The following is a 23,935-nucleotide window of genomic DNA, read 5'->3' on the forward strand; positions in this document are numbered from 1 at the left end:
AAACGTAATTTGAGCACCAATTTAAAATTAATAGCGCCGGTATCATAGAACGTATTAGCATCATTAAATCAAGTTAATAAAATATAGCAAATTACAAGCGTAATTAAAAATTAAAACGAACAACACATAGCACACTATTAAATTTCTATAATTAACGATTTATAAAGATCTTCTAGCAAAATAAGCTTTAAAAGAAAAATATTTATAAAACTGTATCTTTTAATCAGTTTTGTAAATGAACTTTAAGAAAAGATTAATTTGTAACTGTCCATTAAAAAATTGGTTACGTTAAATATTTAGGGCTGTAAATATGACAATATGTTTTTAAATCCTTGATAGAGAAAGTAATCATTCAAAAAGTAAGCAGAGAAGTTACCAAGTTTATCATGATTGCATTCATGGGCTTAGAACTTTTTTTCGCGGAGGGTAGGGATTATCAATTCTATTAACTTAATGTGCATAAATAGAAATTTTTTGTATTAATTGAATAAAAATTTCGGTGTGGGGGATCGAATCTCGCAAACTCCCCCTTGGATATGTTCCTGGATGCATAGTTATGATGCGCCGCATAATATTTTTCGTACAGAAAAGCGCTGAGCCAAGTGCCCCTTCATAACGGTGACCAGTTTCGCACTACCTAGCGTTCGCGAAACTAGCGCCCCCGCGCTCCCCGCGCAGTTTTTGTGCGTCACTTTTTGGCGTGCCATCGGACCGGCCGGACACGAAAAAGATCGGCTCTGGCTAATGAATATTAGTTGCGATTCGATTCAAATATACGGTAATCAAAACCCATTTAACTTTGTACTTATATATAACTAATTGCACTATTCAATTTTCGCGTAATTGTATAGGTACAGTCGATACTTAATAATAAATTCGACCGCGCGTATTTTGCAAGACCTACTCGAGTGTATAGCGAAAATGTATAGAGCGCATAATCGACAATCATTCTCAGATCTCTGTCTATAATTTCATCTCGCACGTTCTACTTGTATTACAACACGAAATATAACAACAAAAAGCGAGCATATATCTATTATCTGTTTCTCGAAGTTCGGGAGTTGCGACGCGGAACGCGCAACGCCACCGCGGCGCAGGCGCAGCGTAGCGTCGTCTTGACGTCGCAATTTTGATATACAAATAATATATGCTCGCTTTTCATTGTTATTTCGCATTGTAATGCAAGTTAAATGTACAAGGTGCAATTACAGTCGGAGATCCGAGAATATTATTGGCGCGCGAAATCAACCGCGCGGGATACCAAGTCGCTTTGCTATATTAATTCCATATTTATACGTTCCATTTTCAGAACGCGGTGGACACGGTGGGTCGCCTCCGCGACGAGGACGTCGCACCTCGATCAAAATAAATCCTACGTTAACTCTGACATTATCTCTGATTAAATATTGTGACGCCACTACGCCGCGCGTCGCGTCGCTTTTGACGCGTTCACCGCATCGGAAACGAAGCACTCGAGTGACGCCGCGAATCCTTTAATTGACAAGTGATTATCAGCCTTTAAGTATCAATGTTGCATCTAACTCGCGTAATATAGGTCTGGCACTCGCGCTCTGATTCGCTCGGATGCGTATTTCGATCGAAAAGCCCGAAAATCAAGACGTGTAGCGTCGCCGTGCCACCGCCGCCCGTCGCCACCGCTGCCGACGCGTCGCCGCGACGCTTGTTTCGCTGACTGCGGGACGAATTGCGCCGCTTTGCCATTAATTTTGTGTTTATCCATATGTTCGTCTGTACATTAGCGATTGAGAGGAGATCCATCCTGAGAGGAGGAGAAGGCCTAGGAGAGGCATCGGGCATCGGCGGAACAACTTTGAGGTGAATTATAATTTTTTATAAGAATAAAATATAAAATATAAATTATGTATAAAATTAATAATTCTTTCCTATTTATCTGAACTGTTTTTTTATCTCAGTAAACTAATAGTTAGAGAAAAAGAAATGCATCTAAAAATTTTAAAATAAATAAAACATATGATGCGCTTAAGAATTATCTTTTGAAAGGTTGATCATTTTGAACACTATTTTAAATAAAATCTTGTTTATGTTTTAGTATCGTCGTAGCTTCGTGGCAGATGATTCCGCCCGTTGCGCATCGGATTGGTGAGTAAAAAAAATGTTTTAATAGAGTAACGAATCTGTGAAATTTGTATTAGACGATTAGGTTCTCATATAAAGTTTGTATTAGATGTATATTTATGTATTACACCCGTGTAATATGACTGCAGATGAATGAAATTTCTCACAGATCTGTTACCATAAAAAATAAATGTGTACGAGAATTTGATATATTTATTTTGATAGCAATATATATTAATTGCGTGTAAAAATTATTATTTGGATCTCATGTCATTTATTCGAGATATCGAATTATAACACCTTGTTATAATTATATTCTGTGTATAGAAAACTTTAGAATAAAATCATCCAGATAGCAGAGAATTCGAAAAGAATTTATTTGAATTGTATGTCATCAATTTTGAGTTCATTTTCAGGTGCCAAGAAAATTCTTTTTCAGAACTTTTAGAAAAAGAATTCTTCTTGCATCTGAAAATTATTCAAATTTGATAATATACGACTGAATTCTTTTTGAATTCTCTGTACTATCTGGATAAACAATATACATAACACGGAATAAAGTCGAAGATAGTGAATGTGTTATCAACCAGAAATATATATCCGTGGCTACATAGTTCAACGTGCATGCTTTGTGCACGTAGAGGCGCCAGTAAACAGTCCACTATAAGCTTCTCTCTGCTATTGACTTTTAATATCTTGTCGATATTTAAAGTTACATATATGATTCTCACAGACCTTCTCATAACTTATAAATACAAGGAAAAAATAACAAAATTCTTGTTTTTGAAATTAAAATGCTTGAATTGCTTATAATTCACTTCACTTTGTTTCTTTTATATTTTAATATTTTCAGTTTTCAAGAATTTAAATTTCATCTCGAAATATTTTAATTTAAAATATTTAAAGAAATTTTTGTATTACATTTTTTGGAATTCGTGAAAATTTTTTGAAATTTTACATAGCATAAGTTTCATTATTTTCTACCAATTATTTTTTCTTTGTTAATTTTGAAGATACATATATTCTAATTGAATAAAGTATGTAAATAAAAAAATAAAATATAAAAAAAAACATACTTATTTTGTCCATTTCTACCAATGTATATATTAATTTTAATCTTGGTTTAATTTATTTTTTTCTAATTCTAAGAATTTAAAGAGACGAAGAGTAAATTAAACTGAGATTAAAGTTAATTTACATTGATAAAAATAGATATTAGTTACGGATAAACAAACTCTTATTCGCTTATGATACGAGTAAGTCTCAATATACTTTACGGAAACAATTGAATCGACTGACGATAACACAGTGCGCAAGGTAGATTTCTACTTTTCACTATCTTTTTTTCCAAATGATACGTTTTCCAAGATCTTGTAAAAGACATAATAGCACGATATTGACAAAATTAATAACTTTTGTTTAGTTAAATTATAGTGATATAATATCGATCGCGTTTTACTAATTGCAAATAAACAGCAGAATATTTTTAATAAAATTAAATTTCTTTATTTATATATGTATAATTATATACATATAGACTATAATATTCTTTACATTTTAAAAAAATTTGAAAATAAAGATTGAGTAAAGAAAGGGAAAGAAATATTGAAAATGCCAAAAAATCGACTGATATTTAAAGATCTTTATTTCAACAGTAACAAATCGACATGTTTTTTACAATCGTTACTGTTGAGACACAGATGTTTAAAGGTTGACGAAGTTTTATCTTCTTTTATATCGCTAAAAAAATCGCATAATTTTCAGTCTAGACTTGTGCAATGAGATACTCTCTGTTTGTTCATAGGTATAAAAAAATAATGTCAAGTGAATCTTTTAAATATCATTGTATTTTTCCTCTGCCGCGGCGAATGTGTGTACAGAAAATTACTATGCGAATTATCTAAGCGAGGATTCGTAGTTATCACGTTTTGTACAATATGTATATATATATATATATGAATATATATAATGATACACAATAATGATGAGAATAATTATAAGAATAATAATTAATTCATCGACAATGATAAATGATGAAGAATGACAATGGCGATGCTTTGATGAATAATGACAAATGACGTCCGATGAAGATAATTAATATTAAACGCCTGAAATTTTTTTCTTCCTCTCGCATACATACACGCACGCATACATATAATGTTCTTTTTCTGTCTGTCTCTCTGTCTCTCCTTTACTAGTTCCACCTCTTTGGCTTGTGTACAGTTGTGACTGTTTCGTACAATAACATAAATTATTAACGTTACTATTTTATTAATAAATCAGTTGTGTATTCATGCAGTCCGTCTTGCGCGTCTTTGGACCTTTATTGCTCGTGATCGGACATCATGGAGTTTCATTGCAGAACAGAAATCGCGCGACCACTACTTGCTCGAACATATTTATACATAAAATCGTTCGCAGTTTTACATTTAATCGTATTCGTCGTATTCGAACGCAAGCTTCTGACAATTGCTTTGATTAATTCACTCATTTTAAATTTACTCGCATTTTTTTACTCGGGTAACTTTACAATCGATTACAGCGGTCATATCTTTCATTTATTACATAAAGTCGCATACAAAAAGTTAATAAACCAATGGTAACTTATTTATAAACGTAAGGTCTTTGTTGAACGGTATCAACTATATTTTCCGTTCGTAGTGATTGCTCTACATTGCATAGAACTAATTAGGAAGATTCGTACGGCATTTAATATTTTGCACGCGTTCGCAAAATTAATGTAAGTTTAGTGCTAATAATACGGTTGCGGGTTAATGATGAAATTTCAGAAAATATCCCAAGCGAACGCCGGTCTCGCCGAAATTGTCGAGACCGTCGCAGGTGTTGCCGGGGTCGCAGGTGCGTCTGTGATGCGGCGGCGCGCCTTTGCTGTATTAAGCGAGCTAATTAAAAATAAAACGAAATGACGAACAGACAGACTGGGAAGTTTCTCCGCGCGCGAACAAGTGCGTACGGGCGCCCTCCACTTTCACCAATAAATAATACTTAATGACAGTGTGTGACACGCACAATATAAAAATTAACGGATCGCTTAATCACTCGATCGAAGATCGCATAGTCAGTGGACTTAAAAAAAAAAAAATAAAGACGGTACGGGATAAAACGCACGCGCCGCTTTCCGCTGGACCCGTTATGTATCGCTTTAGCTATTCGATATCGGCGCGAAAAAACGAAATATAACAATAAAATCCGACAAAATATCTCGGTTCTTGGCGCACTCTCGGTACTTTGTACATAACTCACGCTTTCTTTCACGTTAATTAAATAATAATAACAACTATATTATATACAATACAATAATAAATTATTTGTTAAATTATTATGCGATCGTTTCGATTGACGTATATCGATACATAACAGATACACGAGCTTCAAATCCTCGCTTCAAATATCAAGGATGAGCTTAACATACTTGACTCATTGACTTATTATTTCTTTTTTAACGAAACTATACTGTAAAAGAGCGGCTGGCAAAGAGAAAATTTGCCTACGGATTAGTTTCGCATCAAACGAATTGCCGAGGTATAGAGAAATGTGCTTTATGAAATTTTTCTCTCCGGATGGCCTTTGAGAAGGATGAACATTTATACGTATAAATATAAAAGAATCGGCAGCAACGTATCGTAATTTAGCGCCGGTAATATATTCATTTAAATACACATCACAGAGTTACAGAGAAATAAACTAAAGTAGGAACAATTACGATACATATGATACGAAATTAAGCTAATGAGTTTAATTGCGCTCCAACGTAGACTTCACGATCCTCGATCGTTGCGAACAAACATAATATTCGCGCACATTTTATTTAAATATTAACACATATGGACGCACACGCGCACGCAATTCTTACACTTGGGCGGGATGCGCGCCACCCTTTTATAAAACGAAAAAAAAAAAAAACAAAAAAAAAAGAAAAGAAAATACAGTGACCTAAGCTGGAGCTTTCGGGCGCGGATCGAGTGCCAGAGCGTAAATTAAAGTCCAGATAGCTTCAAGTGAGACGCTGGTTTCCCGGTGTTGTTTTTCTCATTTCTTTCGGGGTCACTGGACAATCCGAACCGGAAATCCGATGACGCTTTCGGAAGGGTGACAGATGTGTACTGATAAGAAAATCCGATTTCGAAGTGACTTTGATGCTTGTTCGTTGAGGCTCGCTCACGATGAGAGCGTTTTCTCATGAAAAGAGCAAGGTACAACATCGCTCGGATGTTGAAAAAAAATTACCAAGACAAATCCTCTTTCGTCGGCAACGAAATATTATAGTATCGATGTAATAGCAGTTTCTGTATGAATCAGGATCATTTGTACGCACGCGGTTTTTTCTTCACGCGGTTTCAAGTCCACACCGTCGTACAATTGACGAAAGTATCATCTCGAGGTATTTAGGTACGTATTATGCGGGTCATTTACGCGAGGGATTTCGGACGACGTATAATTCATTCCCACGTTCGAGTTATACGTGCGTGTGTAAATAATTATGCGTCGCGCGTGCTCTTTGGCATCGTCATTTAACCTGACGGTGGATTAATAAAATGGAAATCATACGCCATAAATGTTGTATGAAGTCTCTAAATTATATGTTTCCCCGTTGGATGTTAATAGCCGGCGGATCGACACCTGTTCGATTTTCCTGGGGAAAGCGGCTCTTTTTGGCCGGGGTTGTATTTCATCGATGCATAAATTATCGTTAACAACGATGGGTAATTAATGGAAGTTCGGATCGATCGAGCGTTATGAAAGGTATGGACCACTTCAAAAGAACTGAAATCGTTGCCGCATTTATGGAGCAAATCGAATTAAATATTTAACAAGGCTGTACATATACATAACGAAAATCACGTTCGATTTATCGATATAAACTTAATAATTTTGCCCTGTGCGCTTAATAATTTATATTTATTTACGAGCGGAACAACAGAAGCAACGTTTATTGACTTAATAACGGCAAATATGCGCACAAAAAAGATAAAAACCTTAATTTGCTTCACGTGATTTATTCGATGAGTTAATTAGATAAGTTATCTCTCTCTCTGCGTATTAATGCATTTAATTCCAAATTTATTTCAGTCCTTTTTTATTATTTATTATGTAGATCCGTTGTGCGCGATCAAATTGTACGAGTAGAATTTACAAAAGATAATCTCGGTTTTTGCGCTATAATAAATAGTATACATTTTTTTCGCGCCGGCGATTGGAAATACTTGCGGTATGTGCTACGTACTTTCGATAATTGAAGCATCTAGAGCCGTGCACGTGCACGATACGGTCGCCCGCTGTTAGGAACGTCACTTTTGCTCCCCTTTTGCATTCTTCTGCCAAGTACATACTTGTCGACTGACATAGCTAGCCAGCCAGCCAGCCAACGGCCTTCGTCTCCTCGACTCTTTGAGCAACCACCTTTTGGGCGCTCTTCAGCGTCCTCTTCTCGCCTTCTCAGTGTTCTCGAATCCTTAAACCTCCTTAAACCCCTCGACCTCCTCCTTTTCTCTCTCTTCTTTATATGTCACCCTTCTTTCTCAGCGTCATCAGTATCTCGACCTTCTTTCACCATCTTAAAGCGAGTTACATAGCCGTCGTACCTTAAGCTAGGACCTGGCGTTAGCTGCCTTCGCGGGTACTAATTGACTAGCATCGTTAATTACTCTCGTTTGATCTCTCGCTCGCGCTCGATTCGCGTCCTCTCCGGTGCTCCTTCGGTGCTTCTCTTCGAGGGCCACTCCACCTTACGGCCATCGAAGGCCATACCACACGCCAGCACGAAAAATTACTTTTCCTTGGTGCCACGAAAGATGCGATAGCAATAGTATTAACAATAATATTAATAAAAATAATATAATATATTACTGTTTCATACTAAATCTTATGTATTATTTGGTATCGTATATTAGCGTTATTACACTATATAAACCAATGCAACGTAAATAATAAATACATTATAGTTTGATCCCCACTGAAACAAGGAGGAACCTACCGGGTAGTATTTCGATTTTTTTTCCCCTCGAACGTTAAACGCGCTACCTTAAATCGCGTAAATATGGGAAAATAATTTTTAGTCGTTTCGACTAATTGACGATTTCACATTTCATCCCGTGACACTCGCGTGGGATTTCCCGAGAAAAAGACCCAAAAAGTATCGGGAAGAACTGTGCACGTGGGATTCGTGGACAACACAGCTGGATTCCTCTTTTTACGAAAAATAAATAATAGGATTTCGCGGAATACAGATTTGCGCGCTAGGAATATAATAGTATAATCGCTAATTAATCGTTACACAAGAACACATACGCGAAATAAAACGCGATTTCTTCCCTTGCGGTATTGCGCGAGAAGTGTAGAAAAATGTGGGCACATTAACATTCAACGGAATTTATTTAACACACGAGTCGCGTGTTAAACGGCGGACTTTGAGGAAACGAAAGGCGCGCACGGTGGCGCTAAGTCGTATTACAAAATAGGCAGTGCGTCGGGCTACCTCGACAAACGAACAACCTATACAACTAAATACTAGAGAGACACATACCGCGACACTATCCAAACTACTGTACAGACTTTGGCTCGCAGTATTCGAACTTTGTTCAGCGCCGCGTTTAGCTTCCAATTTTGGACTTTATCAGTCACCGCGCATTCAACGTTAAATGAGCCGTCAGGCAAAGTTAGACTTTCCATATTCTGAGGGGAACAAGGACAAACTCTTCTGTAAAACCTCAGCTATTTTAACATATCACTTTCTTATGACTCTATAAATAAATTAAATTCTGTCTTCTTATATGATATGGAGAAATTATGAAAAAATGTGTTTTTTTTTTTACTAATTTATATCATTATCGTTGTGTCTCAAAAGGGCTCGAATGCGATCGTGTAATCGTGAACTCAATTGATAGCTGATTAACTTAATTCGTAATTGCTTAATGCAGCGAAGATAGTAGGCCAAATAAATATCCTCTCTAAGATGGAAATCAAACAATCATGTTTACGATTAAACGCGTGATGAAAATACCCGGCTTGTCGAGTGGCCGCGAATAAACGCTAAATGTATCTATGGGGGGTATCGGCCATCGTCGGTACAGTTATCGTTTAGGTCGCACGTCACGCGGGCGGCAATCGCACGATCTGATTTCGATGACACGATGATAAATTAAAGGTGAGGAACATATGTCTCGCGTGTGACTATGTACACTAAGCGTGTGCTCTCCCGAGAATGTGCAGCTCTTTCTCTCTCTTTCTCTCATCAATTTAAATACAATATGTATATATGTATATGTATACATACTTACGACAACGACGCGAAACGACTAGACTGTGACCCGACTCGAATTCTCTTCTTCCACTTCTTATTTTCTCTTCTTTGCTCTGTCTCGCGCCTCCTCCCCTTTAACTTGCGTGAATACGCTCCACACACACGCAAAACACACACAGAGTCTCTATACTATATACAAGATATTTACAATGGTGTACAATTAATGCGCGTTAATGATCGCACGCGCAGGCAGATGCGCCGTCAGGGGGATTTTGCGAGGACGTTAACGAGCGGTCGCTATCGAGAGCGCGGACTAGCGACTGAAAACCGACCGACAGATCGGCCGGGTGTTGTTTTGTCATAGGCTTGATCGCCGTTGCATTGCGCATTATTACATCCATCATGCGGAAAGCTCGCGGAGAGCACTTGCGAAAATCACGAGCGCGCGAGTAGCAATGCGCGTCGAAATGGAGCTTGATTTATGTACACAATTGATAGTGCAATGCTTATCTCGAAATATTATCTTTCTGTAATATTAAATAGTATTTCTTTACAATGATACAGTACGCATTTCGACGGCATTGCATTCGTAGGCGGTTTTTGATTCTCGCGAGCGCGAAGTTGAAAATGTTTTTTTTTTTTCGCGTGACATTCGTCATGTCGCGTTTCTGGAGACTTTACAACGTGATAACGCGGGAAAAATGCAACGGCTATTTGGATGAATTCTTTTATGACTCGGTGAATTTGCATTCCTATGGTGATCAATCTACCTATACGCGATGATATATGTCCGAATATCAGCAAATCTTTGTCGCGATCTTTGTGTTAGTTGACGGGTTCTTCGCGAATTCACATATATTATACGAAATAGTACATAAACTCGACGAATTGTGCACGTTTGTGAAGCATCTATAGAAAACAATTGTAACGTCAAAATTATACGATTACAAAAATTTGAGAAATACGAAATAAATTCTAATTGATTCAGAATAATAGCTTCGTGGCAACTCGAACGTCTTCATCATACAAATAGACTTTCTAACAAATATAATAAAAACAATGTGATAAAAAAAAATTATTACATATGTTTCATAAATGATACTTACATTGTTTTCTATGAATACTTTGCAATTATTTGCGCAATTTATTTAGCAGTATTCTTCATGCTATCATCGAATTAGCGATCAATTAGTATAATCTGTCTCTCCTCTGTGAAATTTTTTCGCGACTAATCACTCATCGCAATAAAAAAAAAAAGTCTTCCATCGGCACGAGCTCTTCATCATCAACACTCGACGCGTTCTGCTCTTCTACGTTTCCGTCCACGTCCACAAATTCGCCTCGCGAGTCGAATGTTTCGAGAGGGTTTCGAGAGGAACGTCGATGGTTACCAATTTTCTCGACCGCGGTTTTTGTTTCATCATCTTCGTACCTCTCCGTCGCGGTCATTTGTACAATGTTTCATCGACCGCGAAGGATCCATTAAGTCCACCCGTTTCCTCTTTACCTCTTCTGTTGCTTTACTTCGCTGTTGTCCAATTTCTTTCTCTCTCTTCCTATCATCATCTCCTTTTTTTTTCTACTTCTCGTCACCGAGCAAAGAAATTTCTTCAGCAACGTGACAAAGGACAACGAGCGTTGTCCACACACACAGTCGAGTATGATTCTTTGGTTTTTCCGGAGGACGACTGCGGCCAGCATTACACAGAAATAAATACGAATGAGAGAGAATACCTCTTGTTCGAGTTTGGATAGAAACTGCCTCCTTCCTGAGGATTTTTCCCTTTTCTGAATGGCCGGCCGACTTCGTTGTGATCCAGCTCGATTCTTTGGTTTTTCTTCAAAATGCGGAAGAGTGCGCGACGACGGGATTGGATCGACTAGTCTCACGTGACTTTTCCTCTTTCCCAGAAACTGACGAATAAAAATATTACCCGTAACTTTCCCGTGCGCTGCTCCGTCGTTTTCGAGAACGACACGCGAAGACATTTTATCCCAAGTGGCCAAGAATGTCCATCTTACAACAATGACGTTTCCTTGTCCCGCTGATGGCAGGAGAACACGAGTTGTTTTGTTTGGGAACACCAGTCGTTTTTTTTTTATGATTACACCGCTCACAAAATCGCCCGCATTCCTCCGTGATGAAGTAGTCCCGACGTTGCGTTTAAGAAACTTTCGCGGGATTGCAGGGATTACGAACGCGGACTACCGTTTTATCGAGCGGGAAAGACGAAACGTAATGAGCGTGGGGACATTCCCTCAATTCTCTTCTTCCTGCGCCGTCTCCCTTTCTCCTTCCGGAAAGACATCACGTCTGCTTTTGTCGATCGCTTGAAATTTTTTCACTTGTTAGAATTTTTAATCAATACTAATAGATTATATTTCCTCGCTCGTTTCTCGCTTCTTCTCGACAAGCGCTCTGTCGCTTCTCTCGACTGTCGCGCGCGAACAGGCCGGCTTGGAAGAAAATATATATATATATACTACGAAACTATTACGCGATCCTTTTCGCGTGGAAGGTGACCAAAGTCACGTTTTTCGAGGAGAATGACTGCCGACGACCCCGTCGCGTAACTCTCGTTCCTCATGTGTCCTTCGGTGCCTTGGGAACGATTTAGCTCACAGTCTGGCGTGTTATTGAGAGTCCGCGATACTTGAAAATCTCCCTCGACATTGCTCGACGACGATCTCTCCCGTCCTTTCCTTCGTTTCTTCCTTTTCTTCTTTTTCTTCCAAGGGCGATCAGCTTCGCGTTACGTGTGCCTCGGCTGGCCGTACGCGAAGCTGACCTCGCGTCATGGATAGTCGGGGTGCATCAGATTGTACATGATCGCAAAGATCGTGCAGGCGGCGTAAACACCCAAGGCAACCCACCAGAGCAACTGCTCGTGCAGTCGCTGCTCGAAGTTCTTCAGTACCAATAGGCCGATCGTTAGGCCCGCCAGGGCGCCCGTCAGGTGGGCGACGTACGACACTGGAGGGCCCATCTGCTCCGCGGCGTATCTGTCGTAGATCGCAAAGCCCACATCGGCGCTGGCTGCAATCAGAGACATCAAGATTTTCATGAAAAATTTGTTACTGTTTAGAATTATTACGCATCATTTCGGATCTCTCGTTTCTTCCCGCGTGTCTCAATTTAAGCCTCATCTATAAATGTTCAATTTAATTATCTTATTTATCGGATTTTAAATCAAAATTAAATTCTACTTTTACTATCTTTTATCAGTAAAACTCACAATTAATCGGCGCAGACAGATTGGTAGATTAATGATATCTAAAATAGATATCTAAAATGACATAGCAAAGTCGAAAAATAGAAAAAGAAAATAATGCTCTTATCGTGGCGTGTTTCTCTCTTAACATTTTTTCTGATCTGCCCTGAAAGTACCGATGAAAATGGTGCATAGTAAAGCGATAGGGAGAGCAAAAAAGGAATAAGAAAAGAAACGAAACAAAAAGCGAAAGAGGGACGAAAAAAGTAAGGATGCCATGAAGAGCCGAGCCGACGGCAAGCTTTGAGAAGCTCTCGAAGTGTCGTCGAGAGAAGGGCTTTCCTGCAGCTTCCTTCCTGCAACGGCTTTTTTCTACGTCTGAGACTATCGTCGATGATTATGTAAGTTCGTTGTATTCTCGTAAGAAATTTGCTTCTTCGTTAGTTAATGTAGAAATGGGCTTTGTACGGATCTACTTTCAGCTTTAGTTTCAAAACCTATTAAGCATTTTTATCTTCTACGAATCAATGCCATCCTCTACGAATTTTTTAAATCTTCGCACAATAAATACAAATTATTATATTTCTTTTAGAGGTTCTCTTACACGTTATTCCAGAGCAATTTATAAGTTACTTTTCTAGATTATATTTTAATTAATATAAAACTACATCGTTCTTTAAAATTTTTATAATTATATATTGCTTGTAATCACAAAAGAATTTAATAAATAATTAATTTATGTTAAATTAAATAAATATCATTTAGATATAAAGAAGGAAAGATTTTATTATGCCTTTTTTGTAAAGAGAGAGATGCATTTCATTTTCGGCACTTGGCAATTCTGCAATTGAGTTTAAAATTTTCGTTAACGAGATATATCAACTTCAAACTTATCGAGGCATTTATAACTTTGAGGAAGTGTACGAATTCTGATCCTTTATACTGTTTTCTTTCTGTTCTCAAACGCGATCTCTTTACAACGGCCGCTGTTGCCGTTTAACTTGGATAGCAAGGTTGAGTTATACAATTCTTGAAGTAACAAAAGCTGGACCTTTTCCGAGCTTTTCCGTCTATCCGCTCTCCTAACTTTATTTTCCCGACTGCAATCAGTATATCCATAAGTATATTCATTATATAATACGCTATTGTCGTATTTTTTTCATCCTAGACGATGTCTTTCATTTACCGATTCTATGCTATTTTCCGTTTTAGCTTATGTAATTCAATTTTGATGGAATTGTCAGATAAAAGCTTAGTTAATATTCGCTAGTTAATATTGAGTTATACATTATTGTATCTGAAGCACTTTTAGTAATTTGTAGACCTCGTCCATTTCAATGTTAAAATTGATCATTATCAATACACGATTATTCCGTAGACTTCGCTTAATAACTACACGCCATCTCCATTTAAATTACATTTACCTATATATAATTAGAATAAAAATTTCCACGTAATGTGAAAATTTATTCAATTTCCTCCAATTCTGCCCTGTCTCCGTTTTTTTCATCGAGATGGACTACTGTTTCCATAATCTTCGAGTATCTCTTCTCTTTCCAATCAGGTTTATTCAGGTGCGAGCTTGATGACTCAATAAACACGAGTGACGACATCGTGCTCGCTTGAAAATTTGACGGAACAGCCACCTGTTCTTCTCGTGGCAAACAATCCCAACGTCGGTGAAAATTCTCCGCGGCGATCACACAGCGCGAGCACACCTATCTTTTAATTAAAACTTCAGAATAGCGACGGCTTTCGTGGCTCTTCCTTTACGCTTTCCAGCTCTTACCGCGGGGGTAAAAAAGCGGAAATTGAAATTTCAGAACAGGTATCGAAATGAAGCACGAGTACAGGAAATCGAATGACTAGATGATAGTAAACAAAAGTGAATCGCGAAAAAATATATTAAAGCGTTAGGTTAATCGACAAATTTAATATGACCATTGGATTCAATAAATGATATACATATAATTGAGTCTATTTCCAAATCCGTTAATTAAACGAAATTGTCAACATTCGGAAATGTTTCTAAAGTATGAAAATTCAAATCCCCCCTCCCCCCCCTCTCTCTCTCAAATTCCTTCACAGAGTTTTGATTACAGTTGATAGTGGCGCATTTTCTTCGCATCTTAAGACGTTATGGGAGACGAGAGACACCTCACCACGTCGCAGACTCCTTACGAGAGAGCGTCATTTGCATTCGCGGCTGAACGGATGACCCGCTTCCACGTCGTGAGAGAGCGCGTTTATCGATCAAGCTCTACTTCGCTCGTCAAGCTCTCGCGCTGGGATTACGATGTAATCCAAGTCGAAGCGCGTAGATCGGAACGGGCCCGGGCTGTTACCACCCGCGGACAGAAACTATGCGAATATATTGAGAACGGCGCGAGAGTAGGAGAATGGGAGAGAGAGAGAGAGAGAGAGAGAGAGAGAGAGAGAGAGAGAGAGGGAGAAAGCGACGGCGGATATCCGAATCCGCGCTGACGGTAATCAACCCCTTAAACAAGGTTATTGAAGACTCGAGAGGCTCCGTCGAGGTGAATTTGAGGCGACTCTAGGGCCACTAGAACCAGATAATGCGCACGTACAGTAGCGGTCAGATTACGTGCTATACGGGCCCTCGATACTAGAGTTCTACGTCTTTGCCAATATCGCGCTATTATTACGCTACGTCGCCATAGGCGCCGAGTTCTGAGATTGTGTATTCTGTTCGTAGGTCCGAGACGTTTCACCTTAATCCTTAAGGACGTGTCTGCAAATTCGCGACTCTCAAAGTCTTTACTACTTTGCAAAGAGACTAGTGGAAAGATGAGATGCCTTTCAGAAACTGTTCTCCTCAGCTTTTAATTATTTCACTTCAATTTTTCATAAAGGATTAATCCTCCTTTATCTACATCACGAATACGTTATAATCCTTTAAAATTCATTTTTTTTTTGGTAATGTGAGGATTGATTTTCCTTTATCCACATCGCGAATTCGTAATAATTATTTAAAAATCTTTTCTACCACATTACTCGGAATAATGTCACGATATATTTGTCAAATGATAGTCGTATATTGTAGTAACTTTAACTTCCGACAATCTCTTTGTAATATTTAGTCCTTAGTGAGGAATAAGGTGTGATTAATGTCTACTATCGTCGGCGCCAATGGTCAATCGTGACCGCTCTCGAAAGCAGTTCGACCGGAGATATCGAGCTGGCAGGTCGAAGGTAGATAGGATTGGCCGCGGTGGTTGCGAGCCGACGATCGAGGAAGTAGGGTCCACTTACCGATGACGAAGATGCCGATGAGCCGAACTATCCCGAACTCCATATTGTTGTAGTTCAGAAGGACGTTGGCTAGATGCGCCGCCAGAAGGGCGTAAACGCCCCCGCTCGCTCCGACGAGATACACGTCCGTGTCAAATACCGACGTGCCCAGCGAACCTGAAACCACAACAAATATAACTTCTTAATAGCTTCTTAATTACCGCTCCAAACGTTTTGTTCCTTCTTTTTTTTCGACGATTTAGCGCGGTTTCCCGTTCATTTTTCTGTGTGCAACGTCAGCAATAACAATGATTAATTGTAAAATCTAACAACCAGCATATCGCTGTTTTTAATGTGGTACTGAAATATCACGTGAAAGTGTTCCAGTTCGAAAAACCGCAAATTAAAGTTTCGTTTTTGTAACTAGATTACTTTCCACTTACAGTAGCGTGAAATATATTTCAGCATTAAATTTGAAGGGTCGTGAAGCAGCAGAAATTATATTTTTCACAGACGCCACTGTTATTCCACGCTTATCGTTCTCTCAATTCGCGAATACGCGGAATTATGTAATCAACGAAATTTTGGGAAGAGAGAACCGCGAGCGTTCTCGTACGAAACTGTGAGCTTTCCGCCGAGAGTTTCGGTCACTGTCTGTCGAACTGGGAAACGCTCGTTCTCGAACAACCGCGAAGTGCAGACAGAATTTTCCGCTTTCGCCCGCGTCCTCAGTGAATAAAAATAAGAATAATATTCGCTCTCAACAACTCGAAAGTTCGCAGGGCGCCGCGCGCGCTCCAGTTTAACGACACCAAAAACTCTCTCTTTCTCTTCCTCCCTCTTGTCCTCTTGCCATCACTCTTCCTCCAGCTCGTTCGGAAACATCTGTTGCTCCACTGTGTAATGTGGAAAAAGCTCGTCAGAGAACGAGTGCGCGCCGTAGAAATTGGAATACGGTGTACGAGGGCTCATTCACCCTGGTATTCTGCAAATTTTCCTCTCTTCTTCTTTTTCAAATCGTATAATCGAATAAAAAAGTAGAATCTTAGAATTTTGCAATATTTTAAATGCCAGAAACGTTTGTAATGTGCATATAAAATTACAAATCTCTATTCTCTCGTTAATCAATTTTCACATTCCCGCACAAATATTTGTGTCCACAGTGGACGCGGTGTTGTCCCCGCAATGTGCTCGCTGTTTGGTAGATTCGCAAGGTTGACAGTACAAAGCGCTTCCGGGCGCTCATGACTAGCCCCGGTTATTAGAGGCGAAATTAGGAGCCTGTCTCCAAGTACCTACCCCGTAATTTGACAGACTGCCCACGGCACACGGATGCAGGGGGTAGCGTTCTACCTGCAACACGTTCTAGTCGCGATAACGAGAAGTGCTCGATATAACGTCACGAACACAAGATTATGGTCTGTATCTTTTCAATAAGATTACGGTCAATCTAATCAATATATCGTATATGTTCCTCAATGATTATACGTATACGAAAAAAATCTTTGTCGTGCAAATCCTCATTAAAACTAAGATGCATAGATTGTCATGTATTAAATCGGAGAATTTGTACGTGTATTGTAAATATTTGAAAATATCGAATAACAGATTGCGTTTTAATTATGCACGCGCCGAGCCAACAATAGAGGACAATTCGACGCACGGTAGTATCGCAATAACAGCAGTGCGTTCGACAAACTCTGCAATTCGCATGTTTCGTACTCGCGTAACGTGTATCACCGTGGAACGTGGGCGTGTAGCGCAGAGCGCGCAACAATTTCAACCCCGGGAGCAACGGTAATGTATCAGACACACGATCGCGCTAGTTAAACATTAATATCGCGTCGGGCAGGCGGATGGTGCTTCGAGAATCGATGCGGCGGGCCCGCCTATATATCGTGGGAAATGAGCGAGGACATTAGTCGCTTCCTATGTGGAAATGGTGGCGACTGACCGGGGCGCTGGTGATTCGGGCGCGTCTGGAGCGCGACCGGGTACCACCTGACACCTGGGGACCTGCTGACCGATCCGTCCTCTGCGAACCTTAACCGCCCGACCCACCTTTGATCCATCCCTAAATTACGAGTGCCGCTTCGGACAATAGGTGTCGCGTCCACTCTGACGAGATTGCACGGATTTATTAAAGCCGTCGCTCTTAATCCGTCGCCGCTGATATACGAGACGTTCCCCGCGTTCTCTTTTAGCCACGGAATTCTTTGCGTGAACCGCAGTACATCCTTCCCTGATAAAAATGTCGAGGCATCGATGGATTTCCTGAATTATAAATGAATGTGAAACTAAAGGATTTAATTTTAATTAAATTCTAGAGAAGGAGAGAAAAAGGGAAAGCGAGTAAACAACATCTATTCCGCGGGATAATTTTAGGTGGACTGCTCTCTTTCATAAAGCTTGAATTTTTTAAAATTATAGTCCCTGCATAATACGTAGGATTGTGTCATAGCGCGCATTATGCGAAACCTCGCACGCGCGGCATCCTCCGTCGTTTTCTTGCGAAACCGACGATTCAATTGAATTCGTCGCTACGCACTGGTCATTAACGCGCGACCTACATCTAGCTGCGGCAGCAGCCTTCACGGGAGAGCCACGCGAAGCGCCCCTGTTTCGTAAACTACCTACACGGAGTTTCCGCAAAGCGCAAATCGCGTCTAAGCCGGTGTGCACCGGAGCGACGTGGAAATGCATTAAGGATGCAAACATCAATTCGTGCGAGTTCGCGAACGCTCCGAATTACCCGCAATGAATTATTAGCGTCCGCTTAATAAATGATCGAGTCACATCCAATCGGAACAAGGGGAGCAATTATTCGAGACGCATGGAATTAGGTGGCTCACAATATAACTACTGAAACCGTCGCGCTTCAATGGTCATCAATATTAAGCAATGCCAGCAGGAAGATGCAACTGCGTCTATCTATGGGGCTAAAAACAATTAGCTCCGGTAAAACTTGACGCGTCTATTATCAAGAAATCCGACATAGAAATGTGACTCTAAAGACACTAATAAAATGATAAACTACTATATGTTTATTATAACAATGATTGTAAATCACACTGGACAAAGAAGAGGTGATTTATTGCTATGTGCAACGTCTGTAACGCAATACAATGCAATAATGTCGCTTAGCTGCAATAGCGGTAATACGATAATAAAAGAGAGAATTTAGGATCTCAGCTGTCATCGCCAGTCTGTTTGCCGTCGTGCCATAGTTAATTGAAAGTTGAAGCACGCCGAGAGACCACTTTACCCCCGTGCACGACGAACCATGGTTCTCTGTTGTAGTAATTGACTCGAGTTAACGGATACTAGCTCAAGAGGCTGCTGATTCCCCTCATCCGCTCTCCTTGGTCCAACTTAGACGATGCTGCGAGTATTTACGGTTTACCGTCATTTACCTAACCGAGACTGTAGGAAACGAGCCATAGCGACGAATAGCTTATTCGACGCTACGAATTAACAAATCGATACTCTGCTGATTGACTCACTTTAACATTTAATTATTATTACCATTAGCAAGAATTTATTTTTTTTTTTAGGATTGAAATACTTAACTACCCATTATTAATTAAAATTTCCTTCTCGTCGTTTTTCTATGCTACAATTTCACATACATACGTACTTAAAATTTTATGTTGCTCTAAATTTGATTTTATTCATCATTACTTTTATAATGTTGCTACAGTATTGCAAATAATAATTAACACATACAGATTGCTATTATTAAAATTGCGTTACTTTTTCGTTATAATTGCACTAGTTTCACGTTTACATTTTCTTGAAATAAACGGTATCGCCATACTCGCGATTAAATTAGCCCCGTAATTACGAGGAACGTTCGCGGAATTAATTTACGTAATTTCGATCGCCAAGGTATCTATGTAGAAAAAAAGTAAATACGTAAAAGGATCAAACGAGGCTTCTGTACGCTTTCTAACAACTGTATAAGAGACTGTATGTATGTACATGCATATACTGCATGCGGATAAAAAGAAAAAGATAAAAACAAGATAGCGGCGTCGCGAAAATTAGCGACCCAGTGCGAGGACGAGCGCGATGACTAAAAAAAAAGCAAAAAAGGAAAAAAGAAGGAGAGGAAGGTCGTGAAGCGTAATAGAGTCTTCGCGGACTTCTCGTGGCTTATGAAATTCATCCGAGCCTTCGTTAGTGCCTTCGGCTTTGCCTTAAGGAAGAAAGCATGAAAGGAAGGGAAGTGGGTCGACGCGGTCTGCCAACGCGATGCACCAGCGCGAGTTAATGTCTTCGCGACCTACTCCTATGATTACAGCGTACAGCTCTATCCGTGTGTCTACCGCTCCGCAACTCGCTGCAATCAGCCTGTCCAACAATGAGTATCGCTAACTTCGCCCAGATATACTAACGCGTCCGGAGAATTTCGCTGTTGACATTCGCATGTCTGAATAAGGATCTATGAGAAATAACGATTCACCTTGCAAACTTCAATAAGACATTCCAATTTCTATACAATTTTGGCGAATTTTCCAGTGCCATAAATACCATCTTACTTAGTCTGGAAGTCTTAATAATTTATTTTAAAAGTAATTAATTTTTCTATCGGCCAATCGCAATAAGGTGCCGCACATATTTTTCAGTGTACAGAATATTATCGGTTAACGACTCGTTGACACCAATAACGGAGTCTGTTGGAACCAAACGGCGCGACGTGCAACAGGTGCAACGAAACTAGCACGAAGGAAGCGTCCAATAGTAAAAACGATATGAAAAGTGTCGGAGATGCAGACATTCATATAACTCCTGTCGTTTTCCGATTCTAAGAAAATTTTGCATACATCGAGAACAAACATGACGATAAATTTGATTGACGAATAAAAGGCTTGAAATCTAGAAGAGTTTAATATTTCAAATTTTTAATTAAATATTAAAAGCATTTTAATGTAATTGTATAATATATAAGCCATTTAAAAATTATCGGATTCTAAGTTCACAAGAGTTAATAATGTGAAAGATATCTTTCTCTAAGAACACTCTAATTTTGAGAAATTTTAGTATATTTAATTTTTTTCAGTTCTATAAACTATACAAAAAAAAAACCTATATCAAAATTGTATATTAATACAAGTGTTCAGTTGTCGACACAACAAAATCTCGTGTTAGTTATAGCGATACTAATGTGTAAGAAAGCGTGGTGATGACGTTGTATCTCGCTTGCGATTCAAATACGCGGGAAAAACGAGGGAAACGGGAAGGAAATCGCGGAAACGCATGCACGGAGAGCCTCGACGCGAAATAAAATGCTCCGCCCGGAGTATCACGCGGGGTGGGAAGAGGGGGGGGGGGGAGTTGTAGAGGAGACAGGTGGGAAAATAGAGCGAGCATTTTAGAATGCGCGCGTGCTAGGCACGTCGATGCATTCGTAAAGAGCCCCTCTCGGAGGCGAAAAACAGATGGGACGGCCGAAACGAAATGGCTGGAAAACAACGAGAGAGCGTCGGAGGTTCTCTTTCGCTGCGCATAGAGAACCGCTCGATACGCTCTCGCAGCGTGAAAAAATTAGTAGTTAACCACTTAAAGCGAGACGCTGCGCCGACGTGAACCGACGGACACGGGCGCTCCGTATCGGTGTGCATTTCTGCACGTTCTTCTCTTTTTATACGGGCGCGCTTATTCCACGCGTTCTGGAACGTTACGTTACCTAGAAGCGAATTCCCACGATTTTGCATGCGAATTATTAATTATCAAGTAGACATTACTGAATTAGAAACTTCTTCGTTATTCTCGTTAGCATAACGTTGAAGAAAATATATTTTTTTTCTGTATTATTAGAAACGCTTTCTGTGCGTAATGAAAATGAAATATAGTATATCTAGTGCACTATCTCTCATTAATTATGTAATCATCGCTCTATTAGCTGTTTAGAAAGATAAATTAGAACAGCCGTAAATCACACAAAATAAACAAAATTCACGTCACGTAGACACGATTATCCTGCACGTCTGTCGGGTTTGCAATCAAAATCGTACCGTGTTAAAAAGGCCGACAATCTCTTTTGCAATCGCTGCTTGCCATTTACGAGCAAAACAGGGATTTTCGCTAAAATCCGCAATATGGAACGGTATTAGCGACGCCAATTAGATATCCACCAATTTAATCCGTAATTATTAACGAAGAAAGGACATTCGTCGAGCAACCCTCCCTGGGAACAAAGGCGATTATCGTGTGAGAGGATGCGACGGGAGGGGGGGGCGGTGGAAAATCGAGTGTACTGTTAGGCGCGAGTGCGGGCGCGCCGTTGCATTCGTAAAGAGCTCTCGAGCGAGAGAGGCTGTGGGAATGGAAAGCGATGGAGAGAGGACAGGGACAAAATGCGAGGCCACCACCCTTTTCCTATTCCCGTTACACGTCCGCCACCGGTCCTGCCGATGCGAAATTCTAAGCCCCGTCGTTTGCGTGCAAACGAAACACGACGGCCGTCCGAGGGCTGAACGACTCGGGGGGATCGGTAGCGATGAACGTCAAAAACTAAAAAACACATTCGATTGAGTACCATCGAATATAGAAGCTCGCTCGAATTCGCATGCAGATATCGGTTTTCTATCGGATGTATAAATGTATTATAGAATTTGAGAAATGCAATAGAATAATAACCAACGCTATCTGCAATGCTAACCAATCATATTATGTAATATCTCATTCAATTAATTTACGTTTCTTGTATCTTTTTTTTTTAAATCCCAAAATCTTGAAACAAGTAAATAAAAAGAAGAGAGATTTAAACCTTAATTCAATTCGATGTCATCGCTATCTTCGTCGATGCAGTTACGTCATTTGCTGCATTGAACCGTCGCGTCGTCGCAAGTGATGCGCCATGAATATCGTGTCCACTCGGAAATAGCGAGGTGTGTGCATGCCTCGTGCGTATACCTATACGCGAGCGGCGCACACGAACGTCGCCGTTTCTACGTAACCCGATGCATAAAATATAATGTGTGAAGTACATTCCGGGCACGAGGAAAAAGGACGAAAAGCCGTCGGAATTTTATGGTTACGGCCGCGATATTTATGATAGCGGGATTCTCACGCACATGTGCAACGACGGAATATGAGAGGAATCGACATTGACGAGGGGCTCTTTTTCCTTTTTATAGCGATCCGTTCACGCCGACGAGACTCCTCAGCCTCGAGTGATTATTAAACATTCGACTTTTGCGTTGCATCATTCAATGAAAAAAAAAAAAAAAATACGATGCTCGTGGGATTACGCGGTCTGCACAATATACAATTGTGTCGCTAATGAAATTTGTCGTCGGGGTGGACGCGGTATTATGCAATCACTGAAAAGAGTGTAATTATTAATGTATAACATTAAATACCAGATGTATTGTGTGTAACGTTAAATATTAGAATTATTATGTACAATATTAAATATTACATGAAAATTATCAAATTTATTACGCGACTAATTGTATTAAAATTGTATTAAAATTATATATATCTATATATATACCTATATATAAATTTTGAATCTCTAAATCATTGCATAATAGTAAAAAAAATCGAAATATTTTCTTAATATTCATCATTCTGTTGAATATTTTATAGTATATGAATAGTATACATTATATATATGAATCATTCGGTAATGGAATATCATCGAGGACTGGGTTCGATGTTTATCACAGGACCGTTGGGAAATGTATACGTATAACATAAATGTAATAACTTTTTAATATTGAACGAAAAAGTTATTACGTCATATTACAGTCCATTATAATGTCATCGACTTTAATATATATATAAACCATTTTTACGACAAAATAAATTTTAAAATATGGCATTTGTAATATTCCTTTTAGGTCAAAGTTATTTTATTTTCTCATTACTCTACTGGATTACTTCAACATAATTATAATTTTCATTTCAACGTAGTAGGTTGCTTCTCGAAATCATTCATTTGGATCCAACGCGATTAACGTCTCCATGGAGTTATATCCACCGCGCCGGTTTTCAAAAATAAAAAATTCACGGCGAGCATTCAATCCCGTGAAGAGTGGTGGTTTAAAAAAAATGCTGAAATTTCCAACGCGCCCACTATTCGTACCGCATACTCTCCCCCCCC

At 39.4% G+C, this 23,935-nt stretch overlaps 1 protein-coding gene across 1 annotated transcript in view; it reads right to left on the reverse strand.

The window, feature by feature from the left end:
* Positions 1–3,923: 3,923 nt before the first annotated feature.
* Positions 3,924–23,935, reverse strand: part of LOC105452206 (protein rhomboid) — a 374,736-nt gene continuing 354,724 nt past the window's right edge. The window contains exons 9-10 of the mRNA XM_011693112.1: positions 15,844–15,999; positions 3,924–12,395 (exon numbers count right to left, since the gene is read on the reverse strand). Coding sequence (XP_011691414.1) covers positions 12,154–12,395; positions 15,844–15,999 — 398 coding nt within the window. The 3' untranslated portion in view covers positions 3,924–12,153. The remainder of the gene's footprint in view (positions 12,396–15,843; positions 16,000–23,935) is intronic.

Source organism: Wasmannia auropunctata, unplaced genomic scaffold (assembly GCF_000956235.1).
Source record: "Wasmannia auropunctata unplaced genomic scaffold, wasmannia.A_1.0 LD336036.1, whole genome shotgun sequence".
NCBI lineage: Eukaryota > Metazoa > Arthropoda > Insecta > Hymenoptera > Formicidae > Wasmannia > Wasmannia auropunctata.